The sequence below is a fragment of the Manihot esculenta genome, chromosome 8 (genome assembly GCF_001659605.2).
Source record: "Manihot esculenta cultivar AM560-2 chromosome 8, M.esculenta_v8, whole genome shotgun sequence".
NCBI classification, from domain to species: Eukaryota; Viridiplantae; Streptophyta; class Magnoliopsida; order Malpighiales; family Euphorbiaceae; genus Manihot; species Manihot esculenta.
In genome coordinates this window covers 33,706,324-33,729,995 of record NC_035168.2, presented here as the reverse complement: position 1 = coordinate 33,729,995, position 23,672 = coordinate 33,706,324, and the positions used below count along the sequence as shown (strand labels likewise).

The 23,672-nt window shown below is 34.5% G+C and overlaps 2 protein-coding genes across 3 annotated transcripts; both read left to right on the top strand.

Annotated features, from left to right (window-relative positions):
• The first annotated feature begins 2,135 nt into the window (after nucleotides 1–2,135).
• Nucleotides 2,136–5,330, top strand: LOC110621346 (ethylene-responsive transcription factor ERF113). The gene is made up of 2 exons (XM_021765601.2): nucleotides 2,136–2,621; nucleotides 4,322–5,330. Exons 1-2 carry the CDS (start codon nucleotides 2,474–2,476, stop codon nucleotides 4,924–4,926), a joined length of 753 nt encoding a protein of 250 aa, XP_021621293.1. The 5' UTR covers nucleotides 2,136–2,473; the 3' UTR covers nucleotides 4,927–5,330.
• A 14,332-nt stretch (nucleotides 5,331–19,662) lies between these two features.
• Nucleotides 19,663–23,665, top strand: LOC110620813. 2 transcript variants are annotated; one of them, XM_021764703.2, is made up of 5 exons: nucleotides 19,663–19,967; nucleotides 20,495–20,858; nucleotides 22,309–22,379; nucleotides 23,196–23,294; nucleotides 23,465–23,665. In XM_021764703.2, exons 1-5 carry the CDS (start codon nucleotides 19,743–19,745, stop codon nucleotides 23,486–23,488), a joined length of 783 nt encoding a protein of 260 aa, XP_021620395.1. In that variant the 5' UTR covers nucleotides 19,663–19,742; the 3' UTR covers nucleotides 23,489–23,665. The 2 variants fall into 2 exon arrangements, with proteins under 2 accessions (XP_021620395.1, XP_021620394.1); XM_021764702.2 differs by having other exon boundaries at nucleotides 23,419–23,665.
• Nucleotides 23,666–23,672: the final 7 nt, after the last annotated feature.

Sequence of the window (23,672 nt, the reverse complement as noted above, 5' to 3'; positions counted from 1 at the left end):
TCATCTTTCTAAGCATTTTGCTATTTCGCACCTTCTGGGCACTTAGCTTTTGAGTTCGCTTCCGAGTTTTTTGCCTTTAGTCTGCTTCCGAGCATTTTGCTCTTTTGCGCCTTTCGAGTCCTAAGTTCGCATCTGGACTTTTTGCTCTTAGGGCAATTGAGCAACTCAAGCAAACCGCCCTACCTTACTACAACATAGGGACAAAAGGGAGAAGGTTGTGAAGTTGGCCTCATTATCCACACCTTCGGTTTGATGAATGGAGGACCGACCAACCCAGGTTTTCATGAGCGTTGGCAAGTTCTGGAGTACCTGTCAAGGGCGTTAGCGCATATCCTGGGGTGATCATCACCACTTGTACCTCACATCTCGACATAGTGGAATGTGTAACCTGCATGCTGTCTCATTCAATTACATTTGTTCCTGTCATCTATAGCCTAACAGAAGACAATAGCAAGGGACAACCCGCCCATACAGTCAGCGGGGAGGATGGCACTACTGGAAAAGACCATCTGGCGAAAACACTGCAGGTACGAAGCGTGATAGGCCTACAATAGGGAGGCATAGGAAGGAAAGGGAGCCCGGATGGTGGAAGAGCCAAGGGAGGCCAAGTCATTTGACGGAAATGGAAGGCTTTTCCCTTATTATAGAAGGCTCTATGAAGTAAAAGGAAGCGCATGAATTCTTAGAAAAAGAGAGAGTGGCCTATATAAAAATTGAATAAAGTTAATTCAATGAATAGAGATAGAGTCCACCATACGACGGATAGCGCTGCCTACACGCGAATTAGCTTCCGAAGTCGAGCAGTCTCAATTTTACTAAAGGATTTGCGAATGAATGTTGTGCTGAGCCACTTTGAATAGCGTGAGCCGCATACAAGGAGACCCGCACATACAGTTTTTATGAGATCTGGTCAAAAGACTGATCGACACTCACCCAACTAGAAGGATTAAGAAATTAATAGAGTACAAAATTTATCTTTAAGCTTTACCTTATTCTGATCGTTCAGAGAGCAATTGTAGAGTCATTGAATGAAGTCCTCCCTTTCTTTCGAAGATGCTAACTTGCAGCGAGGCAAAGATGATTAAGCGACATATGAAATATGGTGACGACAATAATATATTGTAGAAGGAGATAACAGGTGGAGCCAACTATTCACTAAGACTAAGATTATTAATTATTTTTATTAATTTGGATAAATAAATTTTAAACGAGAAGAAAAATAATAAGAAAAGTTTTCACGCTTTCTTAAAATAAAAAAGTAAAATTTTGGTAATTTGCTTACCTTCGATTAATTAAGATCCAAAAAGAGGCCTTAATTTATGAGAAAAAAAAAAAAGTAAAAAAGCAAGCAAGCAAGCAAAGGAAGGCTCACCGCATAGGTCCAATCATAAACAGTAGAATCTTAATGCCATTAGCTGGGCACTCATTGTACCATAAGGCATGAGGATTTTGAAATAATTACTCTTTATTTTATTATTTTTCTTATTGTCAGCTGTTTGCAGCTTGCAGGTTTTGTGGCTTCATGTGCAAAGAACCACCACCTCCCCTTAATTTTTTTTTTATTTTTTATTTTTCCTTTTCTAATCAAAATTCCTGCATGCTCATCGTTGAATATCCTTCCCTCAGTCCACCCATGACATACAAAGTGATGTAAACTGCCTTCATTCTATTATTTAACACAGTCCTGACTCTTTGAAATCAGACATATATATGTACTCTATTATTTTATCACTTATTTATTGCATTAATTGATTCTACAGCTTAAACAATGACTACATCCACATTATTTATTTATTTATTTTGGGTTTCAGAAGAAAAAAAGAAAAAGAAAAATTTGACATGATTTTTCATGATCATTGAAAGTGCAAATCCAATTAATTTCTGGGCCTTTTTTTTTTTTTCCATTCTTCCAACACCGACAAAACCCCAATACTCAGATCCCATGAACCAACCGAGACGATGCATTTGAACTCCTGCCTTGCAATTTTTTGGAATATAATTTGCCACATGTACCCTACAAGGTTCTGGTTGTATTGAAAAGGCTATGCACCATTGGGTATTTGTAGCACTTTAATTATTATTTTTTCCATTAAAAAACAAAATCTTTTACCTACATTCGAAGATAAATCCCTTCTAAGATCAGCCAAACTTGCCAATAAATACCTTCGCTCTAATCCCATTTTCCCTCTTCTAGCGTACGCCCTTTTATTTTCCCTCTGAATTCCGAAGAAAAATTTTTCCAGTAATAGTACTTCTTCGATCTGGCTCTTGATGCCCCCGAGTCTTCTGCTTCAAGCTATAGCTAGTGAGGCGTGTTTCGTACAATTAAGACTATTTGCTATATAATAATTCTTATTCTCCGAAGGTGGATCGACGGCATGGAAAGAGGCCACTTCCATCGGAAGCACCAGAGGAGAAAGAGAAAGAACACGATGACTTCCCTTCTTATTCATCTTCTTGGTCTGAAACAGACATGTCTGCCATGGTTTCAGCTCTCTCTCAAGTCATCGCTACAACCACCGGAGATAACCCAAATATGGTGGTGCAACCAAACCCACTAGCTGCAGAGCAATCCATTGTCAAAGAGGAACCTGATCAGTCTCAACCAACCCAAGATCAAGGTAATGGATTTTAATACATGGTCTTGATTTTTTTTCTCTTTTATCCATGAAAACATAACCCTTTTACCTTGAGACCATAATAATACAGCGGTTTAAAGCTGAGAGTTTACCGGCTTGGCTTGTGTTCTTATAAGGAACACTTAGAAGTTAGAAATCAGTTTGTTTTTAGTTGGGTTTATCATTTATAGCTTAAATTTTTATAATTTTGGAATTTTTGAGCCTAACATTAATCTCGTCAAGGTTGTCGTGATCTATCTATTCTTCTTTCTGCTTTTCTTGATTGTATCCTTGTTGAAAGAAAACGATTTGCCAGCCTAACCTAGCCTCTTCTAGTAGTCTATTTCTTCTTTCTTGTTTATTTATTTATTTTTGGTTAGGGTTTTGTCAAGTTCATTGTATCTTACTTTCCGTAAAGAACTCTTCCTCTATCTCTCTGTTAAAAGCAAAGGCCGTACCTTAATACCTGGAGACACTCTTGATTGCTTTTTACCAATTTTCGCAAGACAATACATGTAGTGATGTCAAAGGTTGTAGTCGTTTTGCATGTGCTCATGTTTCTGCAGATAAGCATTATTATAGCTAGCTTCTTCTTCTAGCTTCTTCTTCTTCTTACATATATATTCCTCGTATGAAAAGAGAGAGAGAGAGAGAGAGAGAGAGAGAGAGAAAGAGAGAGAGAGAGAGAGCCAGTTCCGTAAATCAATAGAATTCCTTTATGTTAAAGACATTGACCTCTAAGGCCTTATCCTTTGATTTTCATTTCTTGTTCATTGCTTTAACGTTGCCTAATCTTAGAAAGTGACATCTTCTTTGTTGCTACATTACCAGATTGGTGGGAACCCCTTAAATAATTTATAACGTTTGAGTCTCTTTTGAGAGTTTGAATACAAATTTTCATTTGCTTTTCAAGATCAAACACCTTTAGCAACTTTATTTTTTTTCCTAGTAAAATTTAAAATGAGACCAAAATATAAGAATCCAACTAATCATTGTTTTCAAAAATAGCATGCATCTTCACTTTGCTTCTATCATCTACTTCATTTTCTTTAATTATTAATGAAAACTTCTTGAACTGAAATTGCAATTTCTTATTATATATATACTTACACTTCAGAGTAACCATACAGTGCTTAATGCAGTAGCCACATTTTGACGCTTATATTAATTTGGAAAATTATAGTGCAATTTGCCGTCAAATTAGGAGAGTAATTTAAGGAAGTTATGCTATAAAAATAAAATATAAGGAAGTTTTGTCTGAAAGGACATTTGGATTATTGCAAGCTCATCCATAAGTCCTTATGGTAATAAGATGAAACAAGTGCTCTAAATAATATATATAAGGAAAAGAAAATCTTTTGAGTCGCGAATATTCAAATTTAATTTAATGATATTTAAATTATCTTTAAAATTATAATTCAATATGAACCAATCGAATAAAAAGTTTTTTTATAAATAAATAGATAAAAGTGGCATGAGAGACTATAATTCGATAAATTATATAACAAATTATATCATAGATTTAGTATCCTCATAAAAATTAAAATTTTTCATGAATTATGGAGAGTAAACTTAATATCAATGATTCTTTAATCTAACTTAATTATTATTTTTCTTGTATTATCAATTGAGACATATGTGTTTATATTTCTTTGAATTTAAATATGACGTACATTTCAAGTTAACATGTTAATTTTGTGAAGATAATACAAGGAGAAGACACTATAGAGGAGTAAGACAAAGACCTTGGGGCAAATGGGCAGCAGAAATACGTGATCCTAAGAAGGCAGCACGAGTCTGGCTCGGTACTTTCGACACCGCCGAGGACGCAGCACTTGCATATGACAAAGCAGCTCTCAAGTTCAAAGGCACCAAAGCCAAGCTTAATTTTCCTGAAAGAGTTCAAGGGAAACCCGAGTTTAGCTTCTTCACTACTTCTGGCGGTTCAAGTGTTTCTCGTGAACAAAGTCAAATGCCAGCGGCCATGCCAGCTCCTTCTCATCTTCCTCCTCCTCATCCTCCATCATTTCCACAAGAAACTTATCCAGACTTGCTTCAATATGCACAAATTCTTTCCAGCAACGATGCAAATTTACCTTATTACACTTCAAATCTCTTTAATCAGCAGCCTTATGTTCCGTATTATCCATCAAGTTTTTCATCACAGCAGCAGCAGCAACAGCAACAGCAACAACAACAGTATCATCAGTTTCAACAGCAAGATCAGATGACATTCTCGCCGTGGTTCGATAGCTCGTCTGGTTCCAATTATCAAGACTATGATCCTTCTAGTAAACCTAGCGAGTAGTATATCTCTGGCTTCCTCATTACCATATAAGAAAAAATATATATCTGTATCCACCCATTAGTTAGCTAATCTGATCAGTGGGATTCCATAAACAAGAGCTTCTAAGGATTTTTGCAATGTTTTTGAAGCTCTTTGCATTTACCCATTTTTAGATGCTTGGGATGACGATGATATTAGTCACCCCAATGATCTCCTTCCAGTCTGCATGGTGTGGAAGCTCGAGGGCTGCGAGAGATTTTGGCTAGTGTTCCTTTTTTTTCTTCCCTAAAAGTCTATTTGCTTTGGCTATCCAATGCCAAAGTAGAAAAACGCTTTTGAATTTTTTACTGAAGTAATGATGTTTGTATGTGACAACTATCGGCAAAGTTGAATGAATTGGGAGTTGGTTTATTTTATATATTCAATACTCACTTGCCAACCTATTTTACTCTACCATTCAAAAATCAACACTCTATAGGTCTTTAGAATATTTTAATTCCATTTGTAGAAATGTTTGAAAAATGGCAAAAGCAATAGATCGATGTATGTTGTCCAACGTGAGAGCCAAAGTGGTTGACATTCTCACCATTAATGTCTCATACACGACCTCAATATTCAATACTAAGTCTTTTTGGGTGTTACATCCACCAAATTACAAATACTGAAATCACGATAGATTTTATCTATTAAAAATGTATTTAGTGATTGAGAGATTTATAATTTAGTTCTTAAATATCGTCATTATTAATAAGTCAGTCTCTTCATTTTCAGAAATCTATTAAAATATTTTTATGTTTTTCTCTCCGTCAACGAAATAATCTTACTTTTTATTTATGCCGTTAAAAATATAGTAAAGCACCAAATTACCCTCCCTCTTCTCCTCCTTCTCCTTCTCCTTCTCCTTCTCCTTCTTCTTCAATTCTTCCTCTTCTTCTTCGATTCTTCTTTTTCATTTTCTTTTTTAAAGAGGAGGAGAAAGAGGCGATTTTTCTTCATTATCATCTTATTCTTCTCCTTCTTCTTTCTCTTCTTCTTCTTTTTTTTTTTTCTTCTTTTTCTTCTTCATCATCATCATTTTCTTTTTCTTCTTCTTTTTTGACGAGGAGGAGGAGGAGAAGGAGGAGAAAGAACTATTTCATTGACGAGAAGAAACGATAAGGACGATCTGAAAAAAGATAAGAATGTTTTAATAGATTTCTGAAAATGTAGGGACTAACTTGTTAATAACGATAATATCCAGAGACTAAATAAAGGGTTTTTATTTAAGGGAAAAATTGAATTTTAAAATTTTTTCTCTTTCATCCCTTTATTTTTAATGGAAAAGATAACAGAAAAATTATTTTATTGATGGAGAAAAAAGATAAAATTTCTAAAAATATAGGAACTGAATTATTAATAATAACAATACGAGAGACTAAATAGTAAATATTCCTCAGTGATTTTCCATTAATTAAGTGTATAAACATTTTAGTGTGAATAACAGTACCATATAATCTTATACAATAGGTGTACATCGTGAGTGAATTTCATATAATTAATAGTTAAAATCTATTTTTTTTTATATATATTTATGTCAAATTATTGTATGCCCCTGTTTTATCAACTCATCACTCTAAGCCAATCATAATAAAAAAAAAATTGTAAAATATAAATATTTGATAATTTCAATTTTAATTTTAACTTTCATATAAATATAAATATTAGTGGGTGGATTTAATGGATAATTATAATTTATTTAATGATGTGTTATAATATTATATATTGATCTAGTGTAGGACCTACACATGCATCACAAACTGATATTCCATGAACATCAAATAATTTCTTTAATATTTACACTTGAAGTGAGTTTCGCAATCCAACTTTCTAATTGCTTGGAATTAAAGTTTCAAGAAAAATATTTTTTTGTCGCCTAAACTTGCTTTTATGCTTTTTTGAGTTTAAATAAATCTGTAATATAAAATTATAATACACTCGCATAAAATTTTATATATTTATTTTATGAATTTATATAAATATAAAATATTATAAAAATCTCTTAATATGCAATAAAATTTAATATCTATAAAATGAGTATAATTAAAAAGTTAATAAAAAATATCAAATAATTCGTCTCATTTATAATTCTAATAATTTATAATTAAAAAATAATTTTTAAAATTAAAAAATTTTAAAAAAACAAGCATATTCATAAATTGACTAATAAATCAATAAATAAATAAACTCTTAAGACTCACAATAGCTAAATATTCTATTGTAAACTTGAGTCTAATTTATTTATTAAATAAATTTAAAAATTAAATTTAAATTTGATTTATTTTATTAAATCTAAGTGAAATTAAATTTTTATAAAATTATCTCGAATAACTTGATTTCTTTACGGGTTTTTATGATTCTGAACAGATGATTTATTAACTTGACAACATTCGCATAATTTGTTAATTTTATTTAGTATATGGAAAGCATGTAAGCACAAAAATGATGATTTCCCATAATGTGTCATCATCAATCCAGGCAACAACTTTGGACAAGGTTAAAAGAGGAAAGCACTAAAGCACAGCAATTAAGAGACAAAATATGAAGTTATAGCATAAAACAAAAGAGATATTGAAGCCCTCAAACGTGCTTATAAGCATGGCTCCACCTACCTTGTGTGCATGATGACTGACGTAACATCCCATTCTTGTTTCTTATATATGTATATATGCACATAAATCTTTCTTTCAATCTTCTTTTTTACTATACTCATAATAAAAAAATAAAAGAGAATATTATTATATTAGTTCAATGTCCAATGATAGAAGTTGAACGGCTAGAAAATATTTTGGACTATACTTTAATAAAGCAAAATCTAGAGTGTACTGTTACGCATGCACGGGCCTCGCCCACTTGCTGCTGTGAAAAGTAGCGGGCCAGAAGAGATCGTCGAAAGCCCAAAAATGGGAGGTGTTAGTGTTAGTGTTAAAAATCATATCATAAAACGACATTGATAAAAGAAAAATATAATAAAACGACAAAAGATGAGAGAAACTTCTTTTCACTTATGATTAAGAGGCCACGTAAGCCGCGTGAAAACTGACGTTGGCACTCTGCCCCAAGTTCCCAAATGGAAGCATGAATTGGTGAAGAGGACGTCGGGGACCAGTTTCGGGGATGCTTTCGGCTTACATGTCAAATTTTGCGGCTCTTTAATCAATCTCTTAAGTCTCAAGTACAATTATGATATGATCAGGCTTCAGAAAAAATCATTCTTTTTTGAATTCTGTGGAAAAATTAATATTTAAATTTATTTTAAATTTAATTAAAAATTAATTTAAACTATTTAAATTTAAATAATTTAATTTTATATATTTTAATTAATAATTTATATAAAAAATTTTATTAATAATTTTTATTTAAAAAATTTAATATTTTTAAAACATATTTTAATTTTAATTTTTTAAATAAAAATATATAAAAAATTATAAATATTATTATAAAATATATTTTTTAAATTAAATTAATTATTTATATAAACGATAAATAAATACTTTGAATATAATATTTAAATTTATTTTAAATCTAATTATTACTAATTAGACTCATTCTATTAAAATTGAATTGAATTCAATTTTTGAACCCTCGCCGCCCCTAAAAATAATGCTTCTACTGTAACCATGCACATGGAGGAGCTTCCCTTTTCAAACCATTTTCTTTTTTCAGTGCATTAGGATTTTAGGATGCGACACCCTAAGTGACTTTGGAATAAGAAAGGTAATGGATCAATTATTTTTAACTATTTTTTTATTAAAATTTAATATAATGGAATTTAAGTAGTTATAATTAAATTTAAGATAAATTTAAATTATGTATATAAATAATTAATTTAATATAAATTATATTTTACAATAATATTATTAATAAAAACTTTTATATATGTTTATTTAAAACTTAAATATTTTTTAGAAATATTGAAATTTTGAAATGAAAATTATTAATAAAAAATATTTATATATATAAATTATTAATTAAATATGTAAAATTCAATAAATTTAAATTTTATTCAAATAATAATAATTGAATTTAAAATAAATTTAAAAAATTTAAAATAATTTTTAATTAAATTTAAAATAAATTCATATATTGATAATAATAACCGACTTTGAATTCAAATTCAAATACTGCGATTGACATAGACAGAGCTTTCTTTTTCCAATGTATCTTTCACTTTGAAAATCATAACAATTTATTTATTCAATTGATATTTTTAAATATAAAAATAACTTTCATTAATTTCGAACGAAAATACAGACAACAAACAATACAATCTCTCGAAAGTAATAATACTTAATTAAAATATTAAGTAATTAAAATATTTAATAAAATACAATTAAAATTAATAATATTATAATAAATAATTAATTTAATATAAAAATATATATTAACCCATAATACTTCGACTTTAAGAACATCATCCAAAACACCTCATCTATTATACAGAACTGTATATTTTTCTTAAAAAAAAAGAGACAAGGGTGTAAATATCCCTAATTCTGGGTTCTGCTCTAAATCATTCAATAAATCCACAGCCAGCCCATTCCCTTTTCACACGCTCCATCGAGAACCACAACTGGTGCATCGTCTTATTGCTCGCCACTATTGAGTGCCACCCTTAGATTCAACCCTGGCCTATAACCACCGCAAATCGTGATTACCTCCAGCCCCTGAGTGCCACCCTTTAGATTCAGCCTGGCCCATAACCAGCGAAATCGGGCTTGTCTCCGTCGCCTTATTACGGTCATTATAAAATAGGTATTATAAAAAAGTATATGAAAGTTTCTAATAAATCTTAGGTAATTGTTATTTTGTACTATTATAATATTATAATAAAAGAACAATAATTTATATGAAAAAATAAATAGAATAAAATTTTCTTATGATATATTCATTATAATGAGATTGTATTTTATTAAATATCATGCTGGTGGATAAATTAAAATTCTTTAAAAAAATCATTGAAAAACTAAAAGATAATAATAACAATAATAATTAATGTAGATTTAATAACTAAATAGTTAAATAATAAAAATAATTAAAATGTGAGTGAAACAAAATAAACGGTAAAAATTAGTTGAATTACCGTGTAAATAATTTAGTGATTAAAATTGAAAATAAATTAAATAAATTTTAAAAATTAATTGATGACATTACATTAATCTATTATAAAAATTAATTAAAGTGAAAAGAAAAAAAACAAAAATCAAAATTATTTCACTAAAAAAATAATAATAAATTTAAATTTGATAACTAAATACTTAAATATTTAAACAATTTAAAAGACTCAAAATAAAATATTATTGCAAAAAATGAGTATAAGTTGAGTTTGCTAAAAAAAATAGTTAGAAACAAATAATTATTATTGTGAGAATAAAATTATGTAGTATCTGATATTATGTAGTTGCAATGAATTTCTAATAATTCTTATTTTGAAATTTAATTTTATTAATTTTTATATAATATTTTAATTTTTCTTAACAAACTTTAATATTAATTTAAATAAATAAACTCATCATCTAGTTTAAAAATATTTTAATTTTAAAAATTATAATCTTATTATATTTTTAAATATTCTTTGAGATTTTATAAATATTTTTAAAAATAATTTGAATAATAGAATTATCATTCATTTTAAAATTAAAATTTAAATGATAAAATTATTAAATACTATTGTAAATGATCGTTTATATCATTTTTAAAATTATTTAAAATATTTAATTTTAATTTTAATTTAACTATTAATAATTAAAAAAATCATTTATTATCTATTAATTTTATAATATCTAATTTATTGTTTTATATTTTTAAGAATTATTTAATGTTTAAATGTATTATTTTAATAATCTCCATCTCAAAATTTTAATTTTTTAGTATTTACCTATATACTAAAATTCAAATTTTTTTTATTACTTTTAAAGTAATTAAATAATAAAACTATTATTTTCATTAAAAATTTATTATCAAAATTATTGTGCTATATTATTTTTAGAATTATTTAATGTTTAAATGTATTATTTTAGCAATTTTATTCTTAAATTTTCTTTTTTTAAGATAAATTATATTTTAATCTTTAAATTTGAGTGTATTTAATGAATCAGTTTTTTTATTTTTAAAATTAAATATTTAAATTCTCTTATATTTTTATTTTATCCTGAAAATCACTAAAGCAAAGGAAAGCTCACTTGTATTGATCTCGATTTATGCTAATGGGAATGTCCACATCGTTCGGAGGTTGCGTGGCAAAGGTTAGGCCCTTCCTGTGAACAATACCCTCAGCAACATGCACGATCTCTGCACGATGTCCAGCACCAAGACTTGATGAGAAACATGGAGGTTAAGTTAATGACGTTGCATGAGAAGAGGAAACCCTACTGCTTCAACGACTAGACTGAACAAAATGTCCTCAAATGAAAAAGCAACATTGCAATAGACAAGCCCTCAACCTTGGATTATAAGGGTGCTAATTAAATATTTAGGTTTTGATGTTCTAAAATCTAGAGAATAGGCTTTACAATATTTGTGTAAACTTAGATAGAGAGGAAGGTGATTCTTTCTTTTTATTTATTTCCTTTTGTCTGCTAGTGACGCGTAACAGCCTCTCTGTTACAGTGTTACCTGCCTCTATCATGTAGGTTCGTACTTACGAAAACGCCTCTTTGCTACAGTGCTACCTGCCTCTATCATGTAGGTCCGTACTTACGAAAACGTCAGACGTTCTCTCCACGCCAGGCGGCCATTTAATTCACCCGGCACGCGTGAGGGCAGAGCTGCAAAGTGACTGGGCTTATTATACCTCTCACGTCACATCACCGGACTGAGCCTGTAACGAGTGGGTCTGGGTTTGTGAGTGACCCGGTCTGCTCTACGGGCCTGAATCAGGGCTTTGGGTCTAGACTGCCTTTGGAGGCCTGGCCTCATACTGAGGTGATGAAATCCAGTGGTCATCAATTGTCCCTTTACCTTCTCAGCAGTTATTGCATGAGTGATAAGGGGGTAAATTCCTAGAACTCTTTATGACCGCGCGGCTCAAGGACGGTTCACATCAAAACGTCTCTTCCTTGCTTTACTGTTTTCAAAATTCAAAAAATCCCTAAATTTTTACAGAACTCTTCTTCTCCACTTGCTCTCTGTGCACCTCGTTTCTTCACGTTTTCTTGCGAAATCATCTTCAAGGTACGTACTTTGTTCTGTCATGGAAGGTCCTAAACTTCCTGATATACTGGACCTAGAGTCTAATGTCACCACTTCCTCCCTTGTGACCCTCTTTTCTCCAGAGTATTTGGATACCTCCCTGTTTCGGATTAGGGCTCCTCATCATAATAAGAGGATCGTTCTCCCCGATCCTCCTCCTTCCTCTGGTCTCATTGATCCTCAAAGGGACCGCAGTCTAGTTTTCTTTGTCAAACAGCGTGAGTTTGGCTTAACCTTTCCTTTCTCTACGTTCTTTATTGAGGTTTTTCGGTATTTCAGAATAACTCCCTGTATGCTTGCCCCCAACTCGATTCTCTTCATGTGTTCTTTCGAGTCTGTCTGTCTGAGCTGGGGTTTCACCCTCACAGCTCGTCTGTTTTCCATCTTTTTTTGTTTGGTCCGTGCGAGCTAGTGTTTTTATTATTTTGCTCCCCGATGAGGATTGTCTATCTTTTCGGGACATAAGGATTCCATCAAGGCCTGGATAGAGGGATTCGCTGTGGTAGAGCTGAAGGGAGGTCTGGGGCTGTCTTGGCAGGTGGATCTCCCTTGGAGGGATGTGCCCTCGGCCTGTAATGACCTTCCTCAGCTGACCCACTCTGAGCATATCGGCCTTCTCAGACTGACTTCTATGGAACGAAAGTATGACGTTGAGAAGTGCATGTTTGTGTCTAGTCTCCAGGACTACAAGGATGCTGGTATTTGCTTTGTTGATGTGTTGTTTTCCCTTATTTCCACTTTTTATTGGGTATGCCGCTAACTCATTCAATTTTTGTTTCTTTGTAGCTTCCAAACTCCCCATGGAGAAGATCAAGCCCCTAAAGAATTTTGTTTTGTCTCGGGAGATCATGAGGGCTGCTCTGGACGCCTTCCTAGCTGAATTGTCGATGGTTGATACGACTCGAGAGGTCACTGAGATCATCTCTCCCCGGTCTACTGGTCGAGCCATTCCTCCTGCTCCGACCTCTTCCCATTCTTTGGCACCGGGCTCCTAAGGTCGTCATTCGGGAGCTTCTAAGGCCTCTGGTCGCAGTCGGTCCCACTCTTCTTCCAGGTCTCCTAGGGCTCCAAAGTCCAAGCCAGCCTCAGTCCCGACCTCCCGAGAGCTGGCTGTTGTCGAGGAATCCTCTGAGGATGCCTTGCGGGGGAAGGATGAAGTCGCTCTTACTATTGGGGGCATTCCTTAAGAAAGTACCGAGATCCCCCCATCTATCGAAGACGCTCCTAAGGGTGTGGTTGAGGTCGTCCCCGCTAGCCAGAATGTCTCTAAGGACCTAACAAAGGCCAAAGCCGTTTCAGCTGCTTCTCATTCGAAGAAGACCTCGGCTGTCAGTAATATCGTTGTTAAGGAGGTCATAGGCAAGCGAGCTCCTCCTTCAGAGGTTCCTGCCGCAGCTCCAGCCCCAAAGAAGGCTCACTCCTCCAAGTAGCCTGCCCCAACTCTTGCTCCTGCCGAGAAGAAAAAGGCGTCTGTGGAGCCGTTATACTCTGCCCCGGACAATGAGATCTTGAATGCCGAGGAAATCACTTCCCAATCTCCTGCGAGCATTGTGGCCGAGCTGTTACGGGAGAGGATGTTTGGTGGGGTCACTAATGCCTCAGACCCATGCTTGCTGGCTCTCACCGGACTCCTAGCCTATTCTACTCGGGAGCAGGTGGCTTTTCGCTCTCAGACTCGAGGGGAGTTGGGGGACACAATCAGGGAGATGCTCCTCATGGTGAGTTGTTTCCTTTACTTTGGGTTGTTCCTTGTTCCCATCGTTTTCTAATTTTGTTGCCTCTTTTTCCTGCCAGGTGATGGGCGTCTTTATGGAGATCGACGCTCGTGACCAGTCTCTTCAAAGCTCGGTGGACCGCCATGAGGAGAATCTTGTGGCTACGGGTGATGTCCGGGGCCAGCTCGCTGCGGCTTAGGGTCGCTTGAGGGACCTTGAGGATGAGCTAACTTGGATGCGGGATGCTGGTAAGAGGGTTGACGGGAAGGCAGCTGCCACGGAGTCTCGTTGTGATGAATTCGGCTCAGCTGTCCTCTCTGGAGGAAGCCCCGCGAGAGAGGGATGAAGCTGTGGCTCAAAGAGAAGAGGCCTAGCGCGAATGTGAGGCAGTCAGAGCAGATCGTGACAATGCCCAGACCCATTTTGAGATGGTAAAATCCAGAGGGAAGAGGCCCTAGCTCGGGTTGTTGTTCTTGAGTAGGAGCTCAACAAACGCACCAAGGATCTGAAGGGTCTGACTTTGGCTGCAGAGGAATTAAAACTTCAAAATCAGCAGCTCCGTCAAAAGGTTAAGGTCCTTGAGGGGAGGTATTCTGCTCTGCTCGAGGACGCCAAACTAACTGAAGACAAGGTCTGTTTGGCCTATGAGGAGTGTCTGCAAGAGTACAAGGGCTCTGTTGAGCCAAAAGCTGAGATCGACTAGGCTTGTCACAGGTGCCTGCAGGAGTACAAGGACTCTTCGGAGTTACAAACTGAGATCAGGCAAGCCTATGAAGATCATCTCCAACGTTATAAAGATTCCCCTGAGCTGAAAGCCAAGATTGAGGAGGCCTGTGAGGCACAACTTGTGGAGTTCAAAGCTTCTAATACAATGAAAAATGAGATCTGGCACAGAGCTTTCCCATATTCGCCTCTGGATTTAACTAGGGTCTAAAAGAGGCTAGGGATGCCCCCTCCACCCCATTAGCCCAGCTCCGAGCCCCTGAAGTAAATTCCGATGGGGAGGAGGTGCGCTATGGGGAGGATGATAATCCCTTACCTAAGGGCACTCCTTCTTTGCCAACTGGACCTCGAGAAGAGGGTGATAGGCCACAGGGGTCTCAGGTTGAGGGCGATGATGACGAGGTGCTTGCAGAGGATGCCGGACTCCCAGAGGGCGGCAACATACTTAGTATAGATGACAATGTAATTACTGAGATTGAGCTTCTTAGTATTATTTTGCCGGATGTAATTACTGATGAATGAATAAATAAAGACTATGATTTCTTTTTCATGCTTGTGTTGTCTTTCTCTTTTTTACTCTCTGAACTTTTATGATGTTCTGAGAACATGCGTTTTGGGGGTAGATAAAATTTATCTGTGGCTCATACTTTTATTTATACCTAGATTGTTTTTATTCAAATTGCTTTATTAGCTTTGCTGATCTACCTATATCTCTTTGAGGTCAGCGCCTTTTCCTCTACTATACTTATGAAGTTTCCCTAACTCCTATCTGTAAAGAAGACTTTAATTAATACGTGCTCTCAACACACCTTTAACTTGCTTAACTCTGAGTAACTGGTTAAACTTATTCTTTCATGATTTTGTTAATTGGACTAGCCTATTCTGGGGCTTATCATCGAGCTGAGCTCGGCTATATATAACCTTTAGAGAGATAAGCTGGTTAAGACAGGTTTCATACCTTAGGCAGCTTAAGTCTTTACCTCTGTTGTGGATTCGGAGCATCTAACCCTTTTTCTATGCCCCCTTCTAGTGATCATCCAGGTCTGAACCACAGACTCAACTGTTGCCTTTTGTACATTGTGTGAGTACTTCGCTTATTATGGGGTGGTCCAAGCTGAATGGCAAGTTCGTCTACTTAGCTGAGCCAAGAGGTGTGTGATTTTTGTTTCTTGAAGTGTCTCATCTCGCGAGGTCGGGCTGGCTCTTTTTCGTGCTGAGGCCAATTTGGCCTTCATTGTTTTTATTAGCCGACCTCTGTTTTCTTTTTAGCTTGACCTTTTCTGAGTTTATTTTTTGAGACCGGTCACCTACCTTATTGAGGCCTTGTGGAAGATTCAGGCTCTTTGGTCTTACTGTCGCTTCATCATCTCAGTGGGTTTTGTGGTGCCGGGGGTCATTTTCCGAGACCGGTCACCTACCTCATTGAAGTCTTGCGCAAGATTCAGGTTCTTTGGCCTTACTGTCGCTTCATCATCTCAGCCGGTTTTGTGTTGCCGGGGGTTATTTTTTGAGACTAGTCACCTACCTTAATGAGGTCTTGTACAAGATTCAGGCTCTTTGGCCTTACTATCGCTTCATCATCTTAGCCGGTTTTGTGGTGCCGAGGGTCATTTTCTGAGACCGGTCACCTATCTCACTGAGGTCTTGTGCAAGATTCATGCTCTTTGGCCTTACTGTCACTTCATCATCTCAGCTGGTTTTGTGGTGCCGGGGGTCATTTTCCGAGATCGGTCACCTACCTCACTGAGGTCTTGAGCAAGATTCAGGCTCTTTGGCCTTATTGTCGCTTCATCATCTCAGCCGGTTTTGTGGTGCTGGGGGTCATTTTCTGAGACCGGTCACCTACCTCATTGAGGTCTTGCGCAAAATTCAGGCTTTTTAGCCTTACTGTCGCTTCATCATCTCAGCCGGTTTTGTGGTGCCAAGGGTCATTTTTCAAAACCGGTCACCTACCTCACTGAGGTCTTGCTCATGTAACGACCCGGAGACCGGACCGCTACCGGCGCTAAGATCCAGATCGGCTTAAGGCAGCCGGGACCCGTAGCAAGCCTACTATGCATTCCGGAGACCGGGCCACTACCGGCACTAGGATCTAGATTGGCTTAAAGCCGCTGGGACTCGTAGCAAGCCTACTATGCATTCTGTAAACCTGGTAAATCTCATACATGATCAACAATTTCCATAAAAAATTTGAAACTTTACATCTACCAAGCTTAACCTGTGCATGCACACTATCTCTGTAAACATAAAACCCCATACTAGAGCCCTCTTCAAATGCTCTAGTTGGGTCATCATTTCATATCTTAAGCTTGGTCCTCAACATATATCATTATAAAACATAATAATATACAGATCATGTACAAAAAGGGATCAACCAACTCTAGGGCCAAGCACAATTCTATCAATATACATTACATGACTTTACATCTGTGTACAATATATGTCCACTACTGAAACTATTACATAAACTTTTCTTTTCTGCCTCTATCCCATGCTATCTCTGGCCCTACAAACCTGGGGTTTAGGGAGAGGGGTGAGCTACTAGAGCCCAGTGAGTAGAGCACTAATAAAAACATTTAATAAAACATGCTTCCATGAAATGCATCACATCACAAGCAATTACCATTCCGGATGGACTTGTCACCAATAACTCTCTACAGATCATAACATAACCATAGTGCCAGGGGCGATTAGGCCACACCTGGTCTTCTTACTCTGTGCCAGGGGCGATTAGGCCGTACCTGGTCTTCTTACTCTGTGCCAGGGGCGATTAGGCCACACCTGGTCTTCTTAATTTGTGCCAGGGGCGATTAGGCCACACCTGATCTTTCCATCTCATATCATATCGAGGGTTAAAGGATCCTCCAATATCCATCCACATCAACAACGTATTATGCAATGCATCATATTCGTGAATACTAATGCAAACATCCTAACATATATACATGGCATTAATGATGCATGAGTCATGCATACTAAGGCAAACAACCTAACATATACATGGCATTGATGATGCATGAGTCATGCTAAAACCTTTCATTTAATTGAAAACATAGTTCAGTTCTACTCACCTCTAGTAGACACTAGAATACCTCTGAACCAGCTAACACTGAGGGCCTCCTTGGCTCCTCGGGTCCGATCCTACACAGGTGGACTCAAATGAGGTACCGACATATTCTATCATAACTCTAAACATTCCCCCAAAAATCCCCTTAAACATCTCAAACATGCATGGAAAAACAAGCAAAGGAAGGCTGGACAGGGGACTTTCAGCGGCAGGTTCGGCGGCCGAAGGTCCCTCCAGAGCCGAAAGTCAAGCACTTTCGGAGGCAGGGTTCAACAGCCGTGTAAGCTTAGATGGAGAGGAATGAGTTTCTTTCTTTTTATTTCTTTCCTTTTGTCTACTAGTGACGCGTAATGGCCTCCCAGCTACAGTGCCACTTGCCTCTGTCATGTAGGTCCGTACGTACGAAAACGTCAAACGTCCTCTCCACGCCAGACGACCATTTAATTCCTCCCGGTGCGCGTGAGAGCAGAGCTACGAAGTGACTGAGCTTACTGTACCTCTCACATCACATCACCGGGCTGAGCCTGCAGTGGGTGGGTCTGAGTTTGTGAGTGATCCGATCTGCTCTACGGGCCCGAATCATGGTTTTGGGCCTGGACTGCCTTTGGAGGTCCGACCTCATACTGAGGTGATGAAGCCCAACGGTCATTAGATTTTATCAAATATTAATTAAGTCTTTGATATATTATTTAATTGTTAGTTTAGTTAGCATATTATCAAATTATCAAAATTTTAATTATATATATATATTATTTAGTATTTTTATCAAATAAATTAATTCACTTTTCTCGATATAAATCTAACGCACAATTTATATAAAACGAATTAATTCATATTTAACAATATTATTGTTAAGCTGAATAAAATAAAAACCGTCAGTAACGATGCAAAATCTTAATGGCATGGATTTTTTAGTAGAATTTTTAAATTTACAATGACTAGTTAATATTTAAAAGGATAATCATATGATTTAATATATTTTTAAATAGGATTTATATTTTAATTTATAATAAAAAATATTTTATATTTTTACGGCGTTAATAAAATGAGATTTGTGATAAATTATAATTTATTTTCTAATATTTAATAAAAACTATATTTTAGTGTATATATTTTTAAATTTAATTATTAATAATTTTTTTAATTTAAACTTTATATTTTTAATTGAAATTAATCCTTATATTTTTATAAATTAATACTTAAATATTATAATTACTAATAAATCTTTATATTTATAAATTAATCTATTTGTTTATTAAATTTTAATATTTTACATATATAAAAAATAATAAAATAAAAATAAAATAACAAAATTTAATATTTCATTTTTATTCTAACTAATAAAAAAATCATTAAAAAGTGACAAGTTAAATGATAAAGAAAATTTTGAATTTTAATTTAGATGTATATTACATCAAGATTTTTTTATTTAAAATTTATTTTATTAATATAAAATATTAAATTTAATAAATATGTGAGATTAATTTTAGAAAAATATAAACACTTATTTTTAAATAATTATAATATTTAAGAATTAATTTATAAAAATATAGGGATGAATACTTTATAATTAAATTTATAAATATTTAAACTAACTTATATATTTTATAAAATTTTAAAAATTAAAATATAATTTATTATAATTAAAAATTATTATTAACTAATTTTTAAATATTATATCAGTATTTATTAAGTGGTATATAAAAAAGTCTTTTTTTTTATTATAAATTAAATTAGAAAATACTACTTCAGAAAGACACCAGATCACGCAGTAAATTTTATAACTACTCTTTTTTAAAATGTGAGAACTAGTTAGTTTTGTCATGGATTAAACAGTAATTTTGAAAAAATACACTTCAGTAGCAAAATGAAACGATGCCGTGTCACATAAAGTTGCAGGCTTCCACGTGTAAGACTGGGTCCATTTAACTGATAAGCAGAGCATGTCGACCAATGGATATTACACTGAAGATTCTCGATCCTTTTGGCTATTTACACTTTACAGCCGTGATATTTAGATATTCTTATTTGAAAAAAAATAATAAAGAAAAAGAAAATTTATTATCAAGATACCAAAAGAGGCAAGGCGGGGGAGGTCGTTAGTTATGGCGTTGCTCGCGCTATCCGCGTCGTTAATCTCTCCTTCAGGACTCACCAATTGGCGGGAAAAATCCGCAGTGAAATCCAGGATCTCGGTGCCGTCGTTTAAGCTTGGAAATGGATGGATAAAGTGCAAGGCTGTTGGTGATAGCCCTAAGCCTTCGTTCCAACCAACGGTTTACAAAGGCGTTTATGGTAGCTGGACAGTTGAACCATCGGACGTTCGAGAGGTACTTTGATTCTGATTATGCTTAAGATTATTTCTTTTGATCTTGTCGCTGTTGATTGGAGCTCAAATCTTTTGCTTTTGAGCGATGGATGCTCTGAATTCTTCTACCGGGGATACCTATTGGAAGGCGAAACTGGTGAACAAAACAACCTGAGGGTTTTAGGGAAAAATTTTAAAACGACGTTGTTTGGTGTCTATAAGCCTAATTAATAGAGCATAAGTCCTCGAAGTATCGTTTGCCGTTTGGTATGAGGTTCAAAGAAGGGATTAAAATTTACATTATCTACATCAAGAATAAATTATATCAGACTAAATGAGTTAAGTTTTAATCCCTCAATTTCTTTTATTTCTTATTTTCTTATACCAAATATGAGAAAAATTAATAGATTATTATTTAACATCATTCTCTATTGAACCAAATATAATGAAAGAAACTTTTTTAGAGTTAATTATTATTCCATTAAAAAATGCACCATTAACTATTAACTTTATTCTGTTAACCCGCAAACTTGGATAATATTGTTGCAGGTGATTTTGTATAGATCGGGGCTGGTTACTGCCGCTTCTGCATTTGTAATTGCCGCGTCAGATGCGTTTTTACCCGATGATTCTATTTTGGGAGAAGTTATTAAGCAAAATTTTGATCTATTATACACTCTTGGAGCTGGTGGACTGGGGCTATCGTTATTTTTGATTCACATCTATGTAACAGAGATTAAACGCACCCTTCAAGCTTTATGGGCACTTGGGGTTGTTGGGTCTTTTGCAACATACACAACCCTTGCTAGACCGGCTGGCGAGAACTTGGTACAATATGTGGTTGATAATCCGATAGCTGTCTGGTTTGTTGGTCCTTTGTTTGCAGCACTGACAGGACTTGTCTTCAAAGAAGGTAATAATGTCGTTATCACATTCTACTTGTTAACTGCCACTTGTATTTATCTTATGAATTTATTTTCTTTTTGGGCATTCTAGCGTTTCATTTTTCTAGTCTTTTGAAATGCTAACTAGTATGGTAGTATGGTTATTCAACGTGGTTCAAATTTCATACTTTCCCAAATGCATACTTAGTGGTTGTCTGAATATGTAGCAATATCAGTGGAACCTGCCCCGTATGCAACTTTAACCAGATGCACTACTCTCTGGAGACAAGCTGCTTAACAGCGGCCACCAAAGCCATTCTTTGTTCTGGAGAAACAACTTACTTATCGTCTACGCACTAAAAAGATTTTGATTAAATGTGTCAAAAGTTGCATGGTCTATTTTCCATGTTCATTAGATTGCATGGTGTGGTTCTATGATCTCAACTGTGTAATGTGAATGCATCAGTCTGACTTCTTATATATATAATTGGTATGGTGGAAAAATAGTATCAATTTTTTCTAGAGTTATTTCATTAGGATGTGTTTCGTCAAGATTCTATATGCAATGACTCACTCATTTGTTGAATTGAAAAGTAAATAATTGCTAAAAAATAAAACTAGCATTTGCTTTTGAAAAGTAAAGAATTGTATTTGACAATTAAAAAGATTGCACTTGAGAATTAAAGGGATCATGTTATAGGTTTGGTTTATGGGCTATGCTGCCATTGGCTCTCTAGAGATTTAAATTAGTTTTAACATTAAAACCTATTAGGCATGTTTGGTTGGGGGTATTTCAGCTATGGAACTTTTAAGGTTTTAGAAGTGCTAAAGTTTTGCTAGTTTGGTTAATCTATGCTTTAACTTCCCAAAAAGTCAAGACTCTTGCTTTCTTGACCATAAGGGGTTAACTTGTTTATCATAACCTATTAAGTTACTTTTTGAAAAGTGAACTTCTAGTTGACTATTTGAACCAAACAAGACCTTATCAATATATCTACCTGTTAGCATTATAGTCCTTCCATTTTCAAGATTATGCCATGGGAAAACTTGTGCCAGGGATCTCAGGAGGTAAAGAGGTTTGAAAGACAGAGTGATAAATGAAAGAATCCGGGCCACTTATTTGTTTAATGTGAAAATTTAATTTATAATATATCTCCATTTTTGTTTTTAATCTTTTCTTCAAGAAACAGGGTTGTAGTTTGATATGCTTTAGAACTTGTTTCTTAATCATTTCAAGAAATTGTTTTTAGCAGCTCAGAAATTGTTTAATAGCAAACACTTTCCTTCTTTTACATACTTCATAGCAGGACTCAAAAGGTGACCATAACCCATAACCTTTTAGTATAAAACTGTAGTTTACAAACAGAACATCGGGGTATTTGCTATAGCCTACAGCTTCTAGTCATTTATTCCAGTCAAATAAACATAGCAATTAGCAATGTCTCTGATTCACTTTAAACTGTTCTATTTTTTAAACAGGACTTTGCTATGGGAAGCTGGAGGCTGGTATCCTTACATTCATTATACCTGCAGTTCTTCTTGGGCACCTGGTACTCTTCTTGCAACTTGTTCAAAACATCACATTTATCTTTCTTCTGTTTATAATGTCATCAGATAGCAATGTATCCACGCATTATGAAGCTTCTTTTTTTTTTTTTGCTTAGAAAAATCCTAGCTAGGGTATCCTCAAACAATTTCTTGTGCTGTTCTTTTTGTTGTTTTTCCCCCTTGACTACTGCAAAAAACGAAGAGGTTAGAAATGGCTGCCTATCTTTGTACTATGATTTGTGAATTAGATTTTCTTGATGTGGGAGTTTGGGGGGATTACCGTTTCTGTGATTGTCTATCCACATCTGTTATCTTATCTATATTTCAATTATGGTTGTCATGAAAAAATCTGTACACAAGGTTGATTTTTTGTCTTGTACTTTTGTGTAGTATTGTACAGAATAACATCTATTTCTAGATTGTGTTAATGACAGAAATTCAAATTCAAATCTTTAGCTCAAATTGCATTTGCAGCATTCAGTTTTAGTTTTATAATTATATAGAAACTTTTTGTATTGTCTTCAAGCGTAGTTAAAATTGGAATAGTGTGGGCCGACTACCAGATTACTGAACTGGCATATGTTTTATTTATAATTCATGGAAGTAAATTTAATGGAAAAGATCATAATCTTTATCTGACCTTTTATTTTAAAGTTTTGAATAATAATAATGTTTGAAAATATAATCAACAATTTTTATGTGTCTTACACCTAAATATATCATGCCATGTGCTAACGCAGATTTAGGAGTTTTAGCATATATCTTGAAATTTGTTACAATTCATATCAACATGAAAACTTTTCACTTGAAATATTCAGACAGGTTTAATGGATGATGGAGTAAAGCTTGCTCTACTGGGTTTATGGATGGCGCTCTTTGTGATATTTGCTGGAAGGAAGTTCACTCAGCCCATTAAGGTAATTTACCTGAACAGATATTGGTCTTGGTTTTTCTTCTGGCTACTTGAATTTATTGTAACAGAACAATTTTTTTATAAAAATTTAAAGATGGCATTTCTGATGATTTTTATTTACTTTCAAGGATGACATTGGTGATAAATCTGTGTTCATGTTCAATTCTCTCCCAGAAGATGAAAAGAAGGCCTTGGTAGAGAAACTTGAGCAACAAAAGTTCAGCCAGGATCGGAGTTAGTACTGTGAGCCGAACTGTACACCTTTGTTTATGTAGAAAAAAGGTTCACATACAATTTTGACTGACCATCACTTGTGATATACTTTCATTAGCATATAAATAACATTTGGATGTATATTATTTGCGAGTTAACTTCCCACAAG

Bases quoted from the DNA above. Each gene is read 5' to 3' on its own strand.
- LOC110621346 (XM_021765601.2), top strand. From the start codon at position 2,474: ATGTCTGCCATGGTTTCAGCTCTCTCTCAAGTCATCGCTACAACCACC. The intron at 2,622-4,321 runs GTAATGGATTTT...AATTTTGTGAAG, and splicing joins TCAACCAACCCAAGATCAAG to ATAATACAAGGAGAAGACAC.
- LOC110620813 (XM_021764702.2), top strand. From the start codon at position 19,743: ATGGCGTTGCTCGCGCTATCCGCGTCGTTAATCTCTCCTTCAGGACTC. The intron at 19,968-20,494 runs GTACTTTGATTC...ATATTGTTGCAG, and splicing joins AACCATCGGACGTTCGAGAG to GTGATTTTGTATAGATCGGG. The intron at 23,295-23,418 runs GTAATTTACCTG...TTTACTTTCAAG, and splicing joins AGTTCACTCAGCCCATTAAG to GATGACATTGGTGATAAATC.